Genomic DNA, 23,532 nt, shown 5'->3' on the forward strand with positions numbered 1-23,532 from the left:
GGGGGGTGATTTCTCGCTTTCTGTCTCTCTGTCTCTCTCTCTCTGTCTTTCTGGCGAGCGCTCGCGTCAAGCCCTATAGAAAGAAAAAAAACCTCTCAAAAAAAAAGAAAAAAGAGTAGACCCGAGGGGCCAGCAGGTGGTGTGTTAAAGCCCTGGACATACCCACATGGCTGACCATGGTTTGAGTCCTAGACCTGGTGGTTTGCTTTCTCACTCTCTGTCTCTCTCTGGTCAAATAGAAATAAATGAATAAATAAAATAAATATAAATGAAATAAATGAATAAATAAAAATTAAAAAAAGAGTAGATGCGAGGCAGTGAGGCTGAACTGCCCGTGGAAACAAGTTAATGTCTGAGTTGCTGTCCTGTATCTTTATGAAATATTGATTCCACTCACTCCTCATGGCTCGTATATAGAGCATGAGTGATTCCCCAAAAGGACTTTTTATCTTCTGCTTTTTTAATTTAAAAAATATTTAAAAATCCAAGATAAAGTACTGTAAAAGCTCGGTGACTGGCTACAAATCCGAAAGCCAGCCTCTTCGATCTATTGTTTAGTGGTGGTAACTTAGAAATGGCAAAAAGCGCCCCCCATGTTATGACTCATCGTGGTTAACTATTTACCCACTCGTCGTATAGCTTTACATTTATGAGATTAAAAGACATGGAGGAAGCCCATCACCCAGAAACACCCTGAAACGATTGCTGTGACAGCAGATTGTAGTAGCTGTTTCTAGATCATTTCCATCTGGGGCGTTCTGTACTGTGAACCCTCAAATATCGACTGACACAGATTTATGATGAAGATCTAATTTCTGAAAACAACAACAAGCTAACCTTGTATCGGGTTGTCAGAAAAGTTATTTTCTGACGTATTTTTCCTGTTTTTCTATGCAAAAACACTTCATGAAATAGGCCGGCAGGTGGTGTGGTGGTTAAGGGCACTGGACTCCCACATGGCCAACCACAGGTCAAGTACCGGACCCAGCAGTTTGCTTTCTCACTTTCCTTCTCTTTCTCTCTGTGACTCATTCTGTCTCTCTCTGGGACATGAAATTTTAATTTCACTGAAATTAAATAAATTTTAATTAATTTATTAAAATAAATAAATAAAGTTCAATAAAATAATTCTTTTTTAAAAAAGCTCTTCATGACTTTTCCAACAACCCAATGCTTATTAACTGGTTAAGTATCTTAAGCAAACATTCTCCTACACATGGGACAAATAATTCTCACGTGATTCAGGAGGAAGCCAGCCTTTGCTTAGGGTGTTCAGGAACAATGGCAGTGTGAGCATACTCTGCTGCCTCCAGGAATCTATTATCTGTATGGCATCTGAGTGACACCCACAAGACACCCTCAGTCTGTGAAGCCCAAGGTCACTCACTCACAGACCAGCAATTGAAAGAACATAACAGAGTGAAATCCCCACAGAGCTGGACTGAGAATCACACCCCTGGTCCTAATGCCGTACATTTGCTGTGCTTTAATTTTACAGAGATCTTATTTTACAATAACCTCTTAGGAACATGTTCCAACCATTACCTAGAAGGGAAAAAGAACTAATATTTACCATTTTGCCTACAGATCCACATGCACTGCTCAGACATACTACTTAAATTAAGCAGTTGGGACTGGCAGGTGGCATGGTGGTTAAAGGTGCTAGACTCCCACATGGGTGATCATGGTTTGATTCCCAGACCTGGTGATTTGCTTTCTCACTTTCCCTCTCTTTCTCTCTCTCTATCCCACTTGTGTCGAATTAAAATACAAATAAAGTTAATATATATATTTTTAAGAGAGATTTCTGCTATAGGGCGCATGCACCCACCAGAGAGACAGAAAGTGAGAAATCATCCCCCAGGGGGGATGGCCATCCTGCAATCCCTTCTACTTCATTCTCCTCTCAGGACTTTGGGCACACACCCATGTGGCCAGTGTGAGTTTTAAGCCACTGGGTCAGGGACTTGAACCATGGTTGACTATGTGGAAGTCCAGTGATGTAACCATTATGCCAACTGCTGGTCCAAAATAAGATAATTCTTTTTTTAAAAAAGGCATATTCCATCGACTTTAAAAATAAATAAATTAAGCTGCTGAAATAATAGAATGGGAGGATAAAGATCTAAGTTCATGATTGGGAGTTTGAGTTGTAATGATCAGATATGAAAGACAAAGCTAAAGCTTCATCTGTCATGACCACCTCGGTTAGGATGCCCAGCTGTACTCATGAGACCTTCCCAGTTAGACACAGTCTGAAACAGCAGTGCAGACAGACTTAATAGCAAATATTTTATTAATACTGCTCTCTAGCTAGATTCTGGTAAACAAATATCTAATTTGAAAAAAAGCATTCACTGGGGCTGGCACGTGGCCTGGTAGTTAAGGTGCTGGACTCCCACATGGTAGACCATGTTTTGAGTTCCAGACCTAGTGGCTTGCTTTCCCATTTTCTCTCTATATACATACATCATCAAATTTAAAAAAATAATAAATGAAATAAAATAATTATTAAAAAAAAATCATCGCCAGTTGGCGTGATCCTGTGGTGTATGTGTGACTGTTTTGGTAAAACATGGCTAAACGCTTACGGAGTAAGTGGAAAAGGAAGATGCGTGCCGAAAAGAGGGGACAAAATGCCCCAAAGGAGCTCAACAGACTTAAAACGTATTCTCAAAGGAGACAGTGATGCTTTCATGAAAGGCGTTCAAGAGATTGCTACTCGTGGTCCCCAAACATCGCCAAGAGACAATGCAATGTGAAGTGAATGACGAAAAAGATGGAACTGGAGACTGATACTAAGAGAAATAAAAAGAGTCTTCTAGACCAGCACAGACAGTACCCAGTGTGGATGAACCAGAAACAAAGCCAAAGATCGAAGGCAAAGCGAGAAAAAGCGAAGGGGAGAAGCACAGTGAAAGCAAGAAAGGCGGCGAAGGGTTTGGCCTGGTAGACTCTTACAAACGTAAAGATGCCACACGGCACGGTTGGGTTCAGGTATACAGTGATTTCATCTCCCATTGAATGACTTTTATTCAAACAACGTGATTCTTCAAGTTTGCTTTGGGAACTTGAGTATTTTCTTTGACGAATGAAAGCCATATTTTGATCATTTTAATTGGATGCTACCCAGTATTCAGGCATCATCGGACATCAGAAGGATTTCAGGTATTAATGCGGTTATATATAATGGTTTGTTCTTACAACTTGGAAATTATAGTCATAAAGATAAATGGCGTACTGGTGAATTTGAGTGAATTCACTTAAAGAATGCTCATGTAATTATACCGTTTGTCAGTGGATCTTTATAAAACAGTATATATTTGGATCTTTCATTTTTGTGTAATTCAGAATAAAAGATATTTTGTGTGTAAAAAGCTTTTGTATCAGGCTTTCTCTACAGTTGGTTGAAATGCTGACCATCTTACTGAGTTTTAGAAACCAAGTGTCACCTTGAAATACTACACTGAATTAAGATCTTTACCTGTAAAAGAGTAACCTTATTTCTTAATTTTATTTATATTTATTTATTTATTTTTAAGAGGTTTTTGTTTTAGAACATGTGCACTTGCCAGAGAGAGAGCCAGAGACAGTGAGAGGGAAAGTGAGAATTGACCCCCAGGGGTAGGGGCGACAGAACAATCCCTTCTTCCTCTTCCTTCTAGGGTCTTGGGCACGCGTGCACACGCTCCTGGTGTAATTTTGAAGCCACCAGGTTCAGGACTCGAACTGTGATTAGTCATGTGGGGGTCCAGCAACATAAGTGCTACGCCATCTGCTGGCCCTAAGAATTATTTAATTTTATTTATCATCATTATTATTTTTTTAAAGAGAGATTTTTGCTATAGGGTGTGTGCGCTTGCCAGAGAGACAGAGACAGAGACAGGGAGACAGATAGCAAGAAATCACCCCACAGGGGAGATGGCCATGCTGCAATCCCTTTTCCTCCATTCTCCTCTCACGATTCTGGGTATGCATTCACACATGCCTGGCGTGAGTTTTAAGCCACAGGGTCCAGGACTTGAACCACAGTCAACTACATGGGAGTCCAGTGATGTAACCATTATGCCAGCTGCTGGTCCTTATTTATCATTATTATTAAAATTTGCTGCAGGGGACCAGCAGGTGGCGTGGTGGCTAGGGTGCTGGATACTCCCACATGGTCGACCATGGTTCAAGTATAGTGAAAGAAGAAGCTGCCAGGTCCAGGATTCAAACTGATCAACCATGTGGGAGTCTAGTACCCCAACCACCATGGCATTTGCTGGCTCCTTTTTCTTAAATTTTTTTTAAGAATTATTTTATTTAACTTTATTTATTTATTTAAATTTGGTGGGGCGGGGGGGGGAGGGTAAGAAAGCAAGTCGCCAGGTCCGGGACTCGAATTGCAGTCAGTCATGTGGGAGTCGAGCGCCCTTAACCACCACGCCACCTGCTCGCCCACCCCCTATTTCTTAATTTTAATGATGAGCTTAAGAAATTTAGTGTGGGGTAGGGATTGCTTATTCAGTTCTTTAATTCAAGGTTTCCCGATGTTCACCTTCTGGCACGTCTATGAAATGACAGTATTTGTGCATTTATGTGTGGTTGGTAGTGACTAGTCCAGGGCCTGGCTTTCCTGAGGGGAGCACTCTAGATGGGAAGTCTTCCTCTTACCACCTGATGCTCTGCAGCAAACTTGTATTAAAAGATGCCATTCCACTTGGACACATGGCTCTAGAGAGGGCCTGAGTTCTACCACATTACCAAGAGTCAAAACTGTTTTTTTAATTTTATTTGTAAAATAATATTTATTAGGACCAACAGTTAGCATAATGGCTATATTGCTGGACTCCCATGTAGTCGACCATGGTTTGAATCCTGAACCCAGTCAGTAGCTTAAACTCATGCCGGCCACATATGTGTGCGTGCCTAAGATCCCGAGAGGAGAATGGAGGAGAAGGGATTGTGGTGTGGCCATCCCACCTGGGGGGTGATTTCTTGCTTTCTGTCTCTCTCTGTCTTTCTGGCGAGTGCACGTGCCGTACAGCAAAAATCTCTCAAAAAATATTATTATATTTTTTAAGTTTGCTATAGGGCATGTGTGCTCACCAGAGGGAGATGGGAGTGGGGTGGGTAGTGAGAAAGCAAGTCACCATGTCTGGTACTAGAACCATGGTTGGCCACTGTGGGAGTCCAACACCTTAACCACCATGTCACCTGCTGGCCCCTCAAAGCTGTTTTAAAACACTTCAAGAGGGTTCATGAAGCTTCTGCCTGCGTTTCTTCTCAAGGTCCCAGCCTAAATGGCACTGCAATAATGAGCCTTACTTTATAGCAAGATAGAACTTGGGTTCTGTGGGAGTGTGCATATGTATGTTTTTTATTTAAAGTGATGACATTTAAAAAATACTGCTTGGAGTCTAAGCTCAAGTGTACCAGAGCTTAAGTACATTAAATAATGATCGTGTGGGACAGCCTAGGAGATTTCCTGAAAACGTAGCTAAAATAAACACCCTTCACTGCAGTGGTTCTATCGATTAGTTTGAATTCTATTTATAGCATGAAACTTCTGATGCTTCTGTCCTGAGGTCTAGACAAACACAAGAATATTGTTTTCACTCAACTCTGTGGGTTCCTTCCTGGCCATACCAGTAAGTGATCAAAAAAAAAATGTAAATGTATTCATAGTTTTTCAAAGTGTTAGTGTCCCATTAACCTAAGTGGTGGTTGAAAATAAGCAATCTCTTGGGAACCAGCAGTTAGCGTAATGGCTATGTCACTGGACTCCCACATAGTTGACTGCGGTTCACGTCCTGGACCTGGTGGCTTAAAACTCACGCCGGGCGCATGTGCGTGCATGCCCAAGATCCCGAGAGGAGAATGGAGGAGAAGGGATTGCGGTGTGACCATCCCCCCTGGGGGGTGATTTCTTGCTTTATGTCTCTGTCTGTCTGGTGAGCGCACGCGCCCTATAGCAAAAACCTCTCCAAAAAAAAAAAAAAAAAAGAAAATAAGCAATCTCAAGGGAGGCATTTTTGACTGTTAAGACTTTTTTTTTTTTTTTGAGAGAGATTTTTGTTATACGCCGTCTGTGCTTCTGGAGAGACAGAGAGAGAGAGACAGAGAGACAGAAAGCAAGAAATTACCCCCTGGGGGGATGGCCACACCACAGTCCTTCTCCTCCATTCTCCCCTCAGGATTTTGGGCACACATACACACACACTCTGCATGAGGTTTAAGCTGCCAGGTCTGGGACTTGAACTGCGGTCAACTATGTGGGAGTCTAGTGTCATAACCATTATACCATATGCTGGTCCATGGCTATAAATCTTCTACTAGCATGGCAACCTTTTCTACCAACATTGCCCTGAGAATACTATTAAAATTCTTTACGTAATGTAAAATATGGCCATTAGATTTTTGAGTTCCTAAGAGTAGAGACTCCTGGATGGAGGACTTAGAGAATGAAGACACCCAGAGTGCTATTCTTTTAAGAACAGGAGTGTTGTGGATAAGATTAGCCGGCACATTAATTGCAAAACAGAATTCATTAACTCATTTGTTTTTAATCTGACCTTTAATGAATAAAAATTAAAATCCCTCACAAGTTGTTTACTTAATAGCCAATAGCCTAAAATGCAAATTTTATTTTTCTTGCTCACATAATTTTTATCCTATTTTTTTTCTTCTCTGGCTTCTTTCAATAGAGCCTTTATGACAGGAAAATATTAACAATGGATATTTTTCCTCATGTCCCTGCTTCACCCCAACAAAAAGCAGAAGAAAAAGAATACACAGATTAAAACAGAATTGTACTAAACATTCACTTTTGTGTTATGAGGTGCATTTCATTCACTCCAGGACAGTCACAGAGAAAAAGACAGGCAAACTGGGTTTTAGACCATCTCGCCATGGACACTCCACATTGTGCTGGGAGTGCTCACGGGTTTGTTAGAAATACTAAGTCTGAGGAACGTCCCCAGGGTGTGGTGCTTCAGCTGACCCAGCTCTGCGTGGCCTGGGCTCCTCCACCAGGGCCAGTCCCAGCACAGGTCTTTGGTTGGAGGTAGAGGTACTGCTGTTATTTCCCAGGGGAGCAAGGCGCATGAGTAAGGAGCACTCTCCTAAGACTGCTCTTTATTGTGTGGTGACAAGTTTTACAATCATGCTGATGATCCGGGATCCTCGAGGGCACGTGCACAGGTCTATGCTTGGATTTTTTATTTTATCCTGGAGGAGCTGGTCAAGTTCGCAACGAAGTTCCTTTACTAATTCAGCCACCTGCAATGAAAGATACAGTATGAGCAGTGCTTGGGACGACACGGGGAGCCAGATTACAGGCAAATGCTCCAGTCTTGATTATCATCACGTAGACTGGTATTTCACTCCATTAGCAGAGAACAAAAACTAAACACATTTTTATGCTGTAGAGCTAAGTGCCTTCTGTTATAAAAAGCCTTTTCTATCACATCTTATCTGGAAGTACCGTTCTTATGTTGTAGTGTTTCCCATATTAGATAGAGCATGGTCAACTTTTTTTTTTTTTAAGAATTATTTAATTGAATTTAATTTATTCATTCATTTATTTTAATTTGACCAGAGAGAGGGAGAGAGAGAGAGAGAGAGAGAGAGAGAGAAGGAAAATGAGAAAGCAAGCCACCAGGTCTGGGACTGGAACCATGGTTGGACATGTGGGAGTGTCCAGCATCCTAACCATTGGGTTAAGTAAAATACACTAAGATTAATTTTGCCTGGGGCCAGTAGATGGCACGGTGGTTAAGATGCTGGACTCTCACATGGCCAACAGTGGTTTGAGTCCTGGACCTGGTGGCTTGCTTTCTCATTTTCCTTCTCTCTCTCTCTCATGCACATGTGCCCTATAGCAAATTTAAAAAATAATAATAAATACAATGGAGAACTTATTTTTTAAAAAGATTAATTTCACCTTTCCCTTTTTACTTTTTTTTTTTAAAACAATTTTACCAGAGGGTGTGTGTACTTGCTGGAGAGAGACAAGAAAAAGAGAGAAGGTACCCCCTATGGGGAATGTCATGCTATGATCCCTTCCCTTACATTTCCCCCTTTTGTGGGACCTTGGACATACATACATACGTGCCCAGAGTGTTTCTCAAACCACTGAATCCAGGGCTTGAGCTGTAGAGTCAGCAATGTGGGATCAAGCCTCCTTAACTAACCCGCCAGGGACTGGCCCCTCTTTTTACTTTTTAAACTGTGGTTACCAGAACAATTAAATCACAGATGTGGCTCACATCGTATTTCTGTTGGACAGTGCTGCCCTAGATGCTACTGTTAAATATGCCACTCAGTATCCTTAAAGTCTGAGTGTTTCTGCTTCTTGTAGCATCAGCACCCTAACAGATGCCAATGTCGAAGTGGGTATTATTTCTTTTTTTTTTTTTGGAGAGGTTTTTGCTATAGGGCATGTGCGCTCACCAGACAGACAGAGAGAGACAGAGAGAAAGCGAGAAATCACCCCCCAGGGGGATGGTCACGCCGCAATCCCTTCTCCTCCATTCTCCTCTTGGGATCTTGGGCATGCACGCACATGAGGCCGGCATGAGTTTAAGCCACTGGGTCCGGGACTCGAACTGTGGTTAACTACGTGGGAATCCAGTGACATAGCCATTACGCTAACTGCTGGTCCCAAAGTGGGTATTATTTCTTAAACATATACTCTCTGAGGTGTTTCTCACAGAGACTCCACATAGTGAATAACTGAGACCTGAGAATATAAAAGGAGAATTCAGACCTATTAATTTTAATATTTGAAACAGTAGAGATAGAGTCAGGATGATTTTTATTTGTTTATTTCTGTTTATCTAAATTTTCTCACTTTTCTTTGGTGAACATACAAGGAGAGTGCAAAAAGTTTGTGAAGAAATGGAATTAAAGTATGAGTTTATTTTGGGGCAAAAAAAAATGTTTTGAAACCCATGTATAGTTTTCTCATGATACACATTCTCCAAGAGCTTTGTGATGGCCCCTCCTGTGTTATGTAAATAACAATACGGAAGGTCCCCGCCCTCACCTTAGAGCTTCTCTCCTCTCCTAAACCTTTTACGCCAGCCCAACCCATCCAGGGCTTCCCCTTCCAGTGTGCTCCACAGAACTCTTGCTAGGGCTCCACCCGGCCTCACTTCCGTCTGGTTCTTAGTGTCCCAGGGCAGACCTATCATTCACTCTCAGTTAGCTGTGTGTCCTCAGACCCTGAAGAAATGCCTTTGTCTTCATATGATCAAATCCTCTCATGGTCTAGGCCTCACAGAATAGACCAATTATTCCTTTACCTGATGGGAGGCAGCTACAAAACGGATCCAGCCGTCATCCAGGGAGACGACAAACTCTCCTCTTTGAAGCTGCACATTCACTTGACCTCCCCCGAACAAGACCAGTGGGTACACAGACACCATGCTGCAGTCGCGAATGAACACCCGACTGGTTTTGATCTTCTCGTGGTACAACAGGTAGGGGCTGTCAAAGTGTCTGACCTACAACACAAAACCTCAGATGACGACGGCGATGTCACTGGCGACAAAAAGGGAACCTCACCAACCCCATGGATTTAGGTAACCGTTCGTTGCTGACTCCTAAAATTTATCTCCAGCCTGTACCTTTGTTTCCGCCGAGCTCCAGACTTGGATGTCTGACTACCTACTGGCCATTCCCACTTGTTGATGTTATAAGCATTTCGGACTTCTCGTGTTCAAGAGTTCTTCGTTCTCCCTCCTGTGAGGGTCCCCATCTCAGTAAATGGCACTCTGACTCACTCGGTTACTCCGGCCCTCAGTTTAGAAGTTACCCTTGATTGCTCTTTCCCCCTAACTACATTGATACAGTCAATTCAGTCCTTTCAGGTCTTTTCGCAAAATACATAAAAACTGGCCTACTCTCCCCCCTTCCACGTCTCCCACATCAGTGCAAAGCCTCGGGGTCTCAGGTAGAGCACTCTAACGGCTTCCTACGTGCTTGCTGTTTGTTTCTGCATTGTCACAGCCCCTTTGCCACACAGCAGTCACAGCGATCTTCTAAGGCATAAAGCCAGTGATGGCTCAAAACCTTCCCATGGCTTCCCAAGGACAGCATCTAAAATCCTTCCCGCAGCCTGTAAGATCCTGCACAGTTCTACCGTGCTGGTGCCCCCACATCTCCTCTTACCCTCACCTCTAAAAATCCCACTCCATTACACTGGCTGCTGCCTTGCATTTCCCGGAACACGTCAGATACGCTCCCACTCACGGTGTTCGCACTCACTTCCCCTGCTAGAATGTTCTCTGTTAGGTACGTGCACGGTTCGTGCTTCGCTTAGTTTAGGATCTGCTCAGTGTTTGCTCTGAGTTCTTCCCTGACTGTGCTGTGTTAACGGGCCTTTCTCCTGCCACTCTCAATCTCTCTACCCTGGGGTTCCTCATGCCATTTGTGACTAACCTGAGGTTATTTGTTTATTTACTTCTTGCCTGTTTTTCCCACTAGAACATCATCAACTCCTCGAGGGTAGCGACCTTGTCTACCTATCGATGGTTCATCTGCTATCCTCCGGGGCCTACGCCTGTCTGGCACAAGTGCGAGCAGATAGTAAATGGACATAGGCTCAATCTGGGTTTGTCATGGTGAGCTCGAAAGAGGCGTGGCGCTAACTCAGGCCTTGGTTCTGAGGAAAGCATGCAGCTGAGAGGGCTGATGACCGCCTGGCCTTCACACTCCTCTAAGCTTAAGGAGATTCTCCTCATGCTGCCTCGTACTTTCTTAGAGATGTCAAAAAGGCGGCGGTGCTGGGATTTGGTGACCAACTGGACTGGAAGAAGAAAAGAAGCAGTAGTCTATGTTCCAGTGTGGATGGTGGCATACACCAAGAGAGGCAAGAGAAGAGAGAAGAGAGAATTGGGAGATAGTGAGCTGATCTTTCAGCTTTTGAGTTTGAGGTGACTGGAAGCAGCAAGCTGATGTTTTCCAGCAGGAAGAAACCTAGGTCTGGAGAGACAGACTTGAGGGTCTGTGCCAGCATGTACGTGGCAGCTGGAACCACGGAGCTGTACCTTCTGTAGTTCAGGAAATGTACACTGTAGTGAGAAAATAAGGACAAAGGGCAGAACCTCTATTTTAGGACGGGGGAAGAGAAGCTAATAAAGGAGACAGGGGGTGATCAGAGAGACAAGAGTTATTTCAAAAGCAGAAAGAACATCAAAGATAGTTTGTAGAAGGAGGAAGGCCAACAATGTCAAATGCCATGTGACAGGCAAGTACGATGATAAAGAGATGCCTGCTGGATTTGACAGCTGGAAGGTGACTGGTGCCCTCTGACGTGCTCTGTGGCATGGCCGTGGTGCTGGGTGGGTGGGACAGGACCCTCACCGCAGCAGGCTGAAGGATGAGAGCTGAGGAAGCGAGAGCAGAAGAACAGGTCACTCGTTCCCTTTCCAGGCATAGATTCAGTGATGTAATTAGCTCATGACTTCTAAATCACCACTGCAAAGAAACAAATTTAAATCTGACAGCAGGCTTGAGCAGTTTTTGAATCCAGTAGAATTTTCTTGAAGTGGAAATAGTCTTTCCAGAAATAGTCCAATTCCTAGTCTGTTTGTACTTATTTAACCTTCCCTAAATCAGTGGTGCTGCCGGGGACAGCACGTGATGGACAGGGTTTGGCTCAGTCTAAGCGGCTGTGTTTCTCCCCCGAGGACCTGCCATATGTAACCCACACCCACCACTCTTCTGACCTGATAGTTCACCGAGGAAGGGTGAATGTGCACGTAGCCATCGTTTTTGGTGACAAACTTCAACTCAGCTGATTTTGGTTGCATTCTGACAGCTCCAGTACTGGTCTTCTGGAACTTCCCTTCTGGGCTTTTCACCTAAACACATATTCGGAAAAAAGTATATATAATGCATGTATTTTCATTGTGGGAGGTGTTCCGTGACACGAAAAACCAGTCTTGTTTGAATAGTTTTGCTGTTTCTTCCCTGTCTCAATTTCTTTTTGGAAGTAGTATGAGAATGGTTTTTTGTTTTTTCTTTTTACTGTCAAGTGTCAATGTAGGTACAGGAGCTCTGGGTGACTCTACTACACAGCAGCCACATGAGGGAGAAACTACGTTGATATTTTGGGTCTGTAAGGACAAACAGATGCAGAGATTCAGATGGAAACTCCAGACCAAGGATCTGAGTACAAATTTCTTTCAAAACAAAATACTTTAAAAAATGTATGTATTTATTTTTTTAGAGAGATTTTTGCTATAAGGCACATGTGCTTGCCGGAGAGACAGAGAGAGACAAAGACACAAGAAGCAAGAAATCACCCCCCTGCCCCCGGGTGATCACATCCTTGGGGAGATGGCCATGCTGCAACCTCCTCTCCTCCACTCTCCTGTTGGGTTGCACATACATGCATCAGCCTAAGTCCTAAGCCACCCGGTCCAGGACTGGAACTGTGGCTAACTACGTGAGAGTCCAGCAACACAACCATTATGCCAATGTCCAAGACATTTTGAGAAGAGATTGCAATCATGCACTTCCTAACAACATTTTGGCCAACAATGGACTCATATACAGTAGTGGTCCCAGAACATTATAAAAGGTGGTAACACCCAGCATAGTTGTATAGTGGATAGGTCATCCAGGTTTGTGTAAGTACACTCTGTAACGATTATGGAATGACAAAATCGCCTACTGATGCATTTCTCAGAATGTATCTCTGTCATTAAGCAACACATGACTATTTCATTTGAAAAAATATAGTGAAAAACATGTATTACATAAACACACATATGAACTATATATGTGTGTGTATGTGTGTATTTCTTTTTTGCAAAAACAATACATGATGGAACCAGCAGTTAGTGTAATGGCTATGTCGCTGGACTCCCACATAGTCGACCGCGGTTCGCGTCCTGAACCCGGTGGCTTAAACTCATGCCAGGCGCGTGTGCGTGCGTGCCCAAGATCCTGAGAGGAGAATGGAGGAGAAGGGATTGCGGCGTGGCCATCCCCCCGGGGGGTGATTTCTCGCTTTCTGTCTCTCTGTCTCTCTCTGTCTGTCTGACGAGCGCAAGCTCCCTATAGCAAAAACCTCTACAAAAAAACCCAAAAAACAAAAAACAACAACAAAAAACATGATTACCACAAAAAGCACACATTAGGAAAAAGTAAAAATCTAATCACAAGACTAAGAAATAAATAGCATTCATGTTTGATAAATAATATAGTTTTTTTTTGCTGCTAGAGTTAGGCTTATACAAAGAAAAATCATACATTCATAATAATATAAAAATAGACATATTTTGGGGCCGGCAGCTGGCATGGTGCTGAGGTGCCACCTAAACACATATTCGGAAAAAAGTATATATAATGCATGTATTTTCACTGTGGGAGGTGTTCCGTGACACGAAAAACCAGTCTTGTTTGAATAGTTTTGCTGTTTCTTCCCTGTCTCAATTTCTTTTTGGAAGTAGTATGAGAATGGTTTTTTGTTTTTTCTTTTTACTGTCAAGTGTCAATGTAGGTACAGGAGCTCTGGGTGACTCTACTACACAGCAGCCACATGAGGGAGAAACTACGTTGATATTTTGGGTCTGTAAGGACAAACAGATGCAGAGATTCAGATGGAAACTCCAGACCAAGGATCTGAGTACAAATTTCTTTCAAAACAAAATACTTTAAAAAATGTATGTATTTATTTTTTTAGAGAGATTTTTGCTATAAGGCACATGTGCTTGCCGGAGAGACAGAGAGAGACAAAGACACAAGAAGCAAGAAATCACCCCCCTGCCCCCGGGTGATCACATCCTTGGGGAGATGGCCATGCTGCAACCTCCTCTCCTCCACTCTCCTGTTGGGTTGCACATACATGCATCAGCCTAAGTCCTAAGCCACCCGGTCCAGGACTGGAACTGTGGCTAACTACGTGAGAGTCCAGCAACACAACCATTATGCCAATGTCCAAGACATTTTGAGAAGAGATTGCAATCATGCACTTCCTAACAACATTTTGGCCAACAATGGACTCATATACAGTAGTGGTCCCAGAACATTATAAAAGGTGGTAACACCCAGCATAGTTGTATAGTGGATAGGTCATCCAGGTTTGTGTAAGTACACTCTGTAACGATTATGGAATGACAAAATCGCCTACTGATGCATTTCTCAGAATGTATCTCTGTCATTAAGCAACACATGACTATTTCATTTGAAAAAATATAGTGAAAAACATGTATTACATAAACACACATATGAACTATATATGTGTGTGTATGTGTGTATTTCTTTTTTGCAAAAACAATACATGATGGAACCAGCAGTTAGTGTAATGGCTATGTCGCTGGACTCCCACATAGTCGACCGCGGTTCGCGTCCTGAACCCGGTGGCTTAAACTCATGCCAGGCGCGTGTGCGTGCGTGCCCAAGATCCTGAGAGGAGAATGGAGGAGAAGGGATTGCGGCGTGGCCATCCCCCCGGGGGGTGATTTCTCGCTTTCTGTCTCTCTGTCTCTCTCTGTCTGTCTGACGAGCGCAAGCTCCCTATAGCAAAAACCTCTACAAAAAAACCCAAAAAACAAAAAACAACAACAAAAAACATGATTACCACAAAAAGCACACATTAGGAAAAAGTAAAAATCTAATCACAAGACTAAGAAATAAATAGCATTCATGTTTGATAAATAATATAGTTTTTTTTTGCTGCTAGAGTTAGGCTTATACAAAGAAAAATCATACATTCATAATAATATAAAAATAGACATATTTTGGGGCCGGCAGCTGGCATGGTGCTGAGGTGCTGAACTCCCACGGGGCCAACTACGGTTTGAGTACTGGATTTGGTGACTTGCTTTCTCACTTTCCCTCTCTCTCTTCTCTCTCTTTGTTTCTCTCTGGTGAGCATATATGCCCTATAACAAATTAAAGAGAGACAATTATAAATAAAATTAAATAAATCTAACAAAACTTTGAAACTAAAATAGGCTCTTTAAAAAAAAAAATTATTTATTTATTTAATTCCTTTAAAAATAATTTTTAAAAAAAATTTGACCAGAGACAGAGAGCGAGAGAGAGAAGGAGAAACTGAGAAAGCCAGCCTCCATGTCTGGGACTCGAATCGTGTGGGACTCCAGTGCCTTTAACCACTGCACTACCTGCTGGTCCCCATAAAAAAAGCTCTTTTAAAAAAAAAAATTTTATTTATTATCATTATTACTATGTTTTAATTTGATCAAAGAGAGAGAAAGGAAAAGTGAGAAAGCAAGCCGCCAGGTCCAGGACTCGAACCATAGTCGACAATGTGGGAATCCATCACCCTTAACCACCAGGCCACTGGCCAGTCCCCATTCTCTTAGCTACATCTTTGGACATATACGCAATTACTTCCTAATAATAAATCCCTAAAAATGAAGCTACTATTTAGGAAGGGTGTATAAATTTATATTTCCACTAAGAGTAAGACTGCCCATTTTGGGGGATTCATGTCAGCACCAGTATTGTTAATTTAAAAAAAAAAATCTGCCAATTTGAAAAGCAAAAGAGAGAGATCTTTGTTGTTTTAATTTGCATTTCTCCATGCTAATAATATTGTTTTTGTGTCTGTATTATTATTTGCTCACTCATGTCCTCTGCTCACTTTTCTATTAGTTTCCAAAGGTCTTTTTAAGGTCTTTTTTAAATTAATGGGTTCTTTTTCTTTTTTTGGAAAGGTTTTTGCTATAGGGCACATGTGCTCACCAGAAAGAGAGAGACAAAGAGACAGAAAGCGAGAAATCACCCCTCAGGGGGATGGCCATGCCACAATCTCTTCTCCTCTCGGGATCTTGGGCACGCATGCACACGCGCCCGGCGTGAGTTTAAGCCACCGGGTTAGGGACTCGAACCACGATCGACTATGTGGGAGTCCAGTGACATAGCCATTACACTAACTGCTGGTCCCAATTAACGAGTTCTTAAGCATATAAACAGATCTATCACCTTTTCACCTATAGTTTAGCTTCAAAGTTATATCATTCATTACCTAACATTTCTTATACCATATTTATGTTTGTTTTTTCTTTCTTTCTTCCTTTTTTTTTCCCCCATAGGATGCCTGTGCTCACTGGAGAGAGAGAGGGGGAAGTGAGAAATCACTCCCGCAGGGGGGATAGCCATGCCGCAATGTCATCTCCTCCATTTTCCTCCTGGGATTTTGGGCATGCACAGGCACGTTCCTGGTGTGATTTTCATGCCACCGGGTCAAGGACTCAAACTGTGGTTGGCCATATGGAAATCCAGCACCTTAACCACTACACCACTTCTGGCCCCTATGGTTTTTATTTATATGGTTTATGTCTCCAATGTATTTCCCCTCCAAATTACTTTTTTTAATCTATTTTATTTTTATTTTATTTTAAATCTTTTATTTGAAATCACTATAGACTCAAAGGAAGCTGCTAAATAGCACAGAAAATTCTTTAGGCCCTTTGCACAGCCTTCCCAATGGTAATACCAAACATAACCACAGTGTAATATCAAAACTGGTAAACTTATATCCAAATGATTTGAAAAGCATACAGGTGCTAAGCAGAAAATGAACCATAAGTTAACCATTAGTTATTAACTACATATCTAACAAAAAAGTTATGGCCTTAAAAAAGCTCAATACTGGGGGCCGACAGGAGGTTAAAGATGCTGGACCCTTACATGGCTGACTGTGGTTAAAGTCCTGGGCCTGGCAGCTTGCTTTCTCACTCCCCTCTCCCCCCCTTACTCTGTCCCTCTGGTCAAATTAAAATAAATAAATAAATAGAGTTAAAGAAAATGATTCTAAAAAAATAACAATCAGTACTCTCCCAAATTCAAATTCCTTCTAAGTTTGAAATGGTCCCTTGGGAAGGTTGGGTAATCAGAGCTCAGGTTAAAGTCCACGAGCACACTTGGGTAGGGTTTCCAGGGGGCTGGCCACAGGTCCTGATGCATAGCACATGTGATTTGTTCTTACCTAATTTTAGTCCAGAGTGAAAAGCATAAGAGAAATCATGGCACATCATTGGCAGAGTAACACTGATATCTATTTTAATTTCTGGAATATCATATCAGAGGATTAAAAAGGCACCTGGGTTTTATACAATTAGTGTGTTCTTGAATGATGTATTTAAGCAGATTTGGAGGATTGAAAATGTAAAGAAGTTTAAAAGGCAATTTGGTATATATGTGTATCCCTTTAAGATGACTGATATGCACATCTTCCCTCCTACTCCATATGCACATCTTAACTTACATCCTTTGGCTACAAATCAAACAAAAAATGGGAGGACCCAGGACCTGGGAAAAATGTTTTGTTACCTGCACTACATTTGGATACAGAGCAGCACACAACATTGCAGATATCAGCTTGGGGTTCTCGGCGTTTGAGTTTGCCTATGAGAGAAATGCAGGATTACTAATCTTGTAAGTCATTTACCAAGTAACATGGCTATTTCTGTCTGCAATTCACCATTACATTTCATTTGCTCTCTATCTCAAACAAGGCCAAAAAAGGCTCCTAATTTCTATCTCTTTGCCAGGAACAATGTTTCTTTCTGTGTAAAAAATAAATCTATTGAAACAGTCACCTAGAACCCACTTTAAGGAGCTAGATTTCTGCAAAGCAGTTCAAAGCCAGGGTTCCTAAGGGTCTGTGGGAGAAAAGATTCTGGTTTACAAGATGTTCTGAGTCTCCACAGAGTACTAATTGCACGCAGAACAGAGGGGCACCAGGCCAGCCTATGGCCTGGTGGTTAAGGCAGCTAGATCCCACAGGGCTGACTGCACGGTTCGAGTCCTGGACCTGACAGCTTGAGAAATATGTGGGGGTGCATGTGCCATGCCAGGTGCATGTGTGCCCCAAATCCTGAAAGGAGGGAGAAATAGAGAAGAGATTATGGTATGACCATGCCCATGGGGGGCACTTTTTTTCTCTCTCTCTCTTTCTTGCTCTGTCTCTCTCCAGGGAGCATACACAGTCTCTGGCACAATTAAAAAAAAAATAAATAAAAAACACAGTCCTTGATTAAGAAAAAGCTGGCCTCAGGACCAGCAGTTAGCGTAATGGCTATGTCACTGGACTCCCACGTAGTCGACTGCAGTTCGAGTCCTGGACCCGGTGGCTTAAACTCACGACGGGCACACGTGCGTGCGTGCGTGCCCAAGATCCCAAGAGGAGAATAGAGGAGAAGGGATTGCGGCATGGCCATCCCCCCTGGGGGGTGATTTCCTGCTTTCTGTCTCTCTGTCTCTCTCTGTCTGTCTGGCGAGCGCACACGCCCTATGGCAAAAATCTCTCCAAAAAGAAGAAAAAAAAAAAGAAAAAGCTGGCCTCGGGACTAGCAGATGGCATAATGGTTACACTACTGGACTCTCACATAGTGACCATGGTTTGAGTCCCAGACCTGGTGACTTAAAACTCATGCTGGACGCATATGGGTGCATCCCCCAAATCCAAGGAGAGTGGAGGAGAAGGGATTGTGACGTGGCCACCCTCCCCCCCCGTGGGGGTTTCTCAGTTTCTGTGTCTCTGTTTCTCTGGCAAGTGTACATGTCCTATAGCAAAAATCTCTCTCTAAAAAAGAAAAAGGTGGCCTGATTTGAGAAAACATTACCAGGAAGGCTATCCAACCTCTTAAGAATTTATCAAGAGCCAGTGTGAAATTAAAAAAAATAGCAACTATAAACAGAAAAACCCTCCTGTTCTTAGCCGACACTTGTAGCAAGAAGAAAATCAAGACCGCCACTAAGCCACTGCTCACGAGCCTTAAGTGAAAGAGTCTATAAGTGTTCTCAAGTTAATGTCACAGTCATGAGCTAATTAATTAAAGAGAAATAAAAACGAATTGCACATTCTTTACCTCTTCTCCTGTGGCATCTAAGACACCATCTCCTCCTTGGGCTCTTTTCTCAATTTCCCTCGCCCTGAGTCCTTCCTTTACAAACCCTATATCTGACAACAATTCAGTGAATTGTCGCTTGAGGCTGGCCATTTCCTGAAAGAAGTGGAAAAATCTTTAAGCAAGGGCATCGACACATCGTGACTACCAGAAAGTACTGCCTCAGTGGACTGCAATGAGGCGCATGTGGATTCATCGCACAGGTATGAAGATTACCTTGACTGCTCATTTCCAAAAAGGTGGTTTTCACTTACACGAAACTGGCAGGCAGAAAGTTACAGAGAAATTCAAAAACTGCAGACAACAAGGATTATTTATTTAACTTTATATTACACTAGTCAACATTTTCATTGGATTTTGGGTAGGTCTGACTTTCCCAGAAATTCTCAGGACAGCAATTTATGTTGCTAATTTTGCTTAGAACCCCAATACTAAGTGCTGTCGTACTGTCTACCGTCTAGTTCTCCCTATGTGCATTTCTACTTGAGTCCTCTCAGCTCCACCCGTGCCTGGAGTGGTTAGTGTTCTCTCTCAACAGAACACGGCAAAACGTTCCCTCTTTCTCCTACCTGTGCTTTCGTTGGCTCACATCTTTTCCTAGGAATAGGGGTGTTAGCAAGCAGTTTACATTTAGACACTCCATTTTATAGATGTGTACCAGTCTGAGAAAGAAAAGTGCAAGCCTCTTTCTCTTGTGGCTTCTGTTTGAATGTGAGCTGCCTATACGACCACAGAGAAGGGGACCATGATAACCAAGGCACTGAGAGCCAAGCAGCACCATTGTCTCTGGATGACAACAGAGTATGTTCTAGGAGTGTCCCAAGTAAACATGGATAACACAGCAAATACACCCAGGAGTTCCTTAGACGATAATAACCTTTCCCTTTCTTATAAACGCATTATTGACACATAGTAGGTTCTGATGGACATGAGAAAAATTAACAAAGAAAATCTGGATCAGTATTAGTTCTTTGGTTTTAGGGAAAGGATGGAAAGCTTAGCGATGGTCACAGACCCTTTGAGAATCTAATGAAAGCTATGATTGGCCAGCAGATGGACATAGTGGTTGGGATGCTGGACTCCTATGCAGTCAACCTGGGTTCAAGTCCAGGACCCGGTGGCATAAGACTCATGCCAGGCACGTGTGTGTGTGTGTGTGTGTGTGGGTGTGTGTGTGTGTGTCCAAAATCCCAAGAGGAGAATAGAAAAGAAGGGATTGTGGTGTGGCCATCCCCCCTGGGGGGTGATTTCTCACTTTCTGTCTCTCTGTCTCTCTAGTGAGTGCACGTGCCCTATAGCTAAACATCTCTCTCAGAAAAAAAAAAAATTTATTATTATCTATGATCTTTCTCCAGAATAATGCACGAAAGTGTAAGCATAAATGTTGTATATACTTTCAGGGGTTTATGTATTCAGGTTAGGAATGCCTGGTTTGGTTATTGACAAGACTGACTTCCAAAGGCTATCTATAATCTTTAGAGTATCTATATAATACCCTATCCTAAACACAAGTTCACCAAAGAAAAGAAAAACAGGTCAGTTTCTGGAAGGCTCACCATAGAAGGCCTGATGTCACAGTTCAGGAATCCCTTTTACGCAGCTGGTAAAGCCAAGCATATTCCAGAAATAACATTTTCAAGGTCAAAACAGGATAAGTGAGTTGAGGTTGCAACATTCGGGTGAGCTACCACAACGGAAAGTGAAGAAAACACACTTCCACAGATAATACTCACCTGGAGAACTCTTCCCGACAGGAAGTTCTGTCTGCAGTAATTGTAACTCATACGCGCCCCTTCTTTTGTACTTAGCTGCCATCCCTAAATTGTGGAGAAAACCGAAATGAGCTTACTGTGTTGTTAGTGCCAACTATGGGACAATCCTAGGCTGCTGCCTTCGGTTACACACTTGCCTTATATGCTCGTAGGAGGGCCAGATAATCACTGTTTGCGAATGCAAATTCCAGCCTTTTCTGGTTAGCTTCTTCTTTTTTATCCCAGGGAGACACCTAAATGAGGAAAATCAGGTTTGAAGGACATCTTTTAATTTTTTAAAAGAATTATTTAATTTTATTTATTATTATATTTGTTATAGGGGATGTGTGCTGTCCAGAGAAAGAGAGAGAGAGATGGGGGCAGGTGGAAGAGAGAGAGAGAGAGAGAGAGAGAAGAAAATTGAGAAAGCAAGTTGCCAGGTCCAGGAAACTAGACCAGTTGGCCATGTGGAAGTCCAGCACCTTAGCCATCATGCCACCTGCTGGCCCCTGAAGGACAGATTTTATCTGAGATTTCTAACGGCACTCCTCTATTGCCGAAGCCAGGGGTCCTGGGAAGTGTCTGTGTGGAACAGTGTCGTCAGTGGCTTAGCCGGCTAAAGGCATATGTTATGGCAGTGCCTGCGGCTAATGGTCTCATCTGTCCTGTTAAGTTCATCTGCTCACCCCAAATAAGCTCTGCTGGGTCTCTTATTTCCAAGTGGTAACAGTCACCAAAGAGCCATTCACTCTAAATGCTATACAAAATCTAAAACCTTGTTATCTCTGTGTTATCTTTATTTTACAGATTCTTGCTCATATTTGATATTTAAAATCCCCTCCACTTCTACATCTACAGCTGATGTTTTCCTCCTGTTTTTAAAATAATATTTACAAAAGGTTTTCCTTTGCCCTGCACATTTGTAAAATGAGCAGGAAATCTAATTGTCACGGTGCCCTCACCCCACACGTACTAATTTATAACCCAGGGATGTTCCTTTGCTTTCTTAGGCTCTAAAGACATCAGCATGAGCTGCAGTAGTTCTTCATAACAAGTTAAACCAAGGCCCTAGCTACAATAGCACTGAGAATAATGTTAGGGCCAGCCCCATAGCACACTGGTTGAGCATTGTGCGTTTGGAGCCAGATCCCACATGGCTGACCACAGTTCAAATCCCAGCCCCAGGTGCTTGAAAAACATGCCAGGCACATGTGTGTGTATGATCAAAATTCTCATGGAAAGGAAAAATGGAGGAAAAAGGATTGGAGCATGACCACAGCCCACCGTTGGGTGTTTGCATACATTCTTTCTCTCTGGTGAGCACACATACCCTCTGGCAATAAAAAATTATTTAAAATCAAATACACTTTGTGTGTGTGTGTGTGTGTGTGTGTGTGTAGCTGAGTAACTTCATAACTAACACAAGAGCAACAGGATTTTATTTTTCACTGAATGTAGAATTTTACTTCCTTCCTTTTTTAGGAGGAAAAGGATTACAACTGGAAAATTAGTACGTAGAGCCTGGCAAAGAACAGGTGCTCAGTTTTGGATAAGGATGACATCAACATTTCTCATGAGTAGTCTAATAAAAGAAAATAATCAGTGAGACATTGATTTAGATGATTTTAAAAATAGGAATTGGGGGTCCTGGTCTCAATGCTGATACTGTGTCCCTGAGCAAGTTATATTAACTCTTCTGGTCCTTGGTTTTATCATTTATTGTTTTTTAAATTATTTTTTTACTTATCATCATTATTATTATTAATTTAATCTGCTATAGGGTATGTGCACTCATCAGAGAGTATGGAAGAGAAAGCAAGCTGCTAAGCCTAAGGCCTGAACCACGGTCAGCCATGTGGGAGTCCAGCACCCTAACCACCATGTCACCTCATCTACTGTTAAATGAGGGGTTGAACTAGGTTTTTCTGCAGGCCTTTGAGTTTACAATTCTATGAAGTGTAACATTAAAACTGAAGAAAATTACTACATCCATCTGTTTTTCTATCTATATAAGAAAAGCTATGGCAAAAATTAAGGCAGATTGATACTTCCCCCAACAACAGCAGAATATCCACTCTCCTGAAGTGTTCATGGACTACTCTCCTGGACAGACTATATGTTTGACAATAAAACAAAATTCAAAAGTTTTAAAGAACTGAAAATACAAACCATGGTTTCTGACCACAATGGGCTAAAATTAGAAATCAGTAACAACTACAAAAAATTAGAGAACCTACGCTATATGGACATTAAACAAGACATGCCTAAGTAACCAAGGAACCACAAAAGAAATAAGAACAAAAATCAGAAAATCCTTTTGAGATGAGTGAAAATGAAGACATGGGAACCAGCAGTTAGCGTAATGGCTATGTAGCTGGACTCCCACGTAGTCGACCGCGGTTCGTGTCCCGGACCCGGTGGCTTAAAACTCACGCCGGGCGCGTGTGCGTGCGTGCCCAAGATCCCGAGAGGAGAATGGAGGAGAAGGGATTGCAGCGTGACCATCCCCCCGGGGGGTGATTTCTTGCTTTCTGTCTCTATGTCTCTCTCTGTCTGTCTGGCGAGCGCATGCGCCCTACAGTGAAAATCTCTCCAAAAAAAAAAAAAAAAAGAACAACAAAAAAATGAAGACACAACATATTAAAATGTATGGGATGCAGCTAAAATAGTCCTTAAAGGAAAAGTAATAGCTGTAAATGCATATATTAAAAAAGAAAAATCTCAAACAATAACCTAATCTTCCAATTTAAGAAAGTAGTGAGAGTAAACTAAACTTAAAGGAAGCAGAAGAAAGGTATAATAAGGAACAGACATTACTAAAATAGAGAATATAAAAACAATTGAGAGAAATCAACCCACAAGTTTGTAATCTGAAAGAACAACAAAATTGGTAAAACTTTAGC

General features: G+C 42.2%; 1 protein-coding gene and 1 pseudogene across 1 annotated transcript in view; one reads left to right on the forward strand and one right to left on the reverse strand.

Annotated features, from left to right (window-relative positions):
- Positions 1–2,575: 2,575 nt before the first annotated feature.
- Positions 2,576–2,953, forward strand: LOC102484606 (protein LLP homolog pseudogene; annotated as a pseudogene).
- A 3,596-nt stretch (positions 2,954–6,549) lies between these two features.
- Positions 6,550–23,532, reverse strand: part of DHX57 (DExH-box helicase 57) — a gene marked incomplete in the record, with an annotated part of 57,144 nt that continues 40,161 nt past the window's right edge. The window contains 7 exon segments of the mRNA XM_027773004.1: positions 6,550–7,263; positions 9,291–9,491; positions 11,718–11,852; positions 17,299–17,373; positions 18,840–18,974; positions 20,612–20,695; positions 20,788–20,883. Of these exon segments, the coding sequence (XP_027628805.1) occupies positions 7,120–7,263; positions 9,291–9,491; positions 11,718–11,852; positions 17,299–17,373; positions 18,840–18,974; positions 20,612–20,695; positions 20,788–20,883 (870 nt within the window).

Source organism: Tupaia chinensis, unplaced genomic scaffold (assembly GCF_000334495.1).
Source record: "Tupaia chinensis unplaced genomic scaffold, TupChi_1.0 Scaffold000317_1, whole genome shotgun sequence".
NCBI lineage: Eukaryota > Metazoa > Chordata > Mammalia > Scandentia > Tupaiidae > Tupaia > Tupaia belangeri.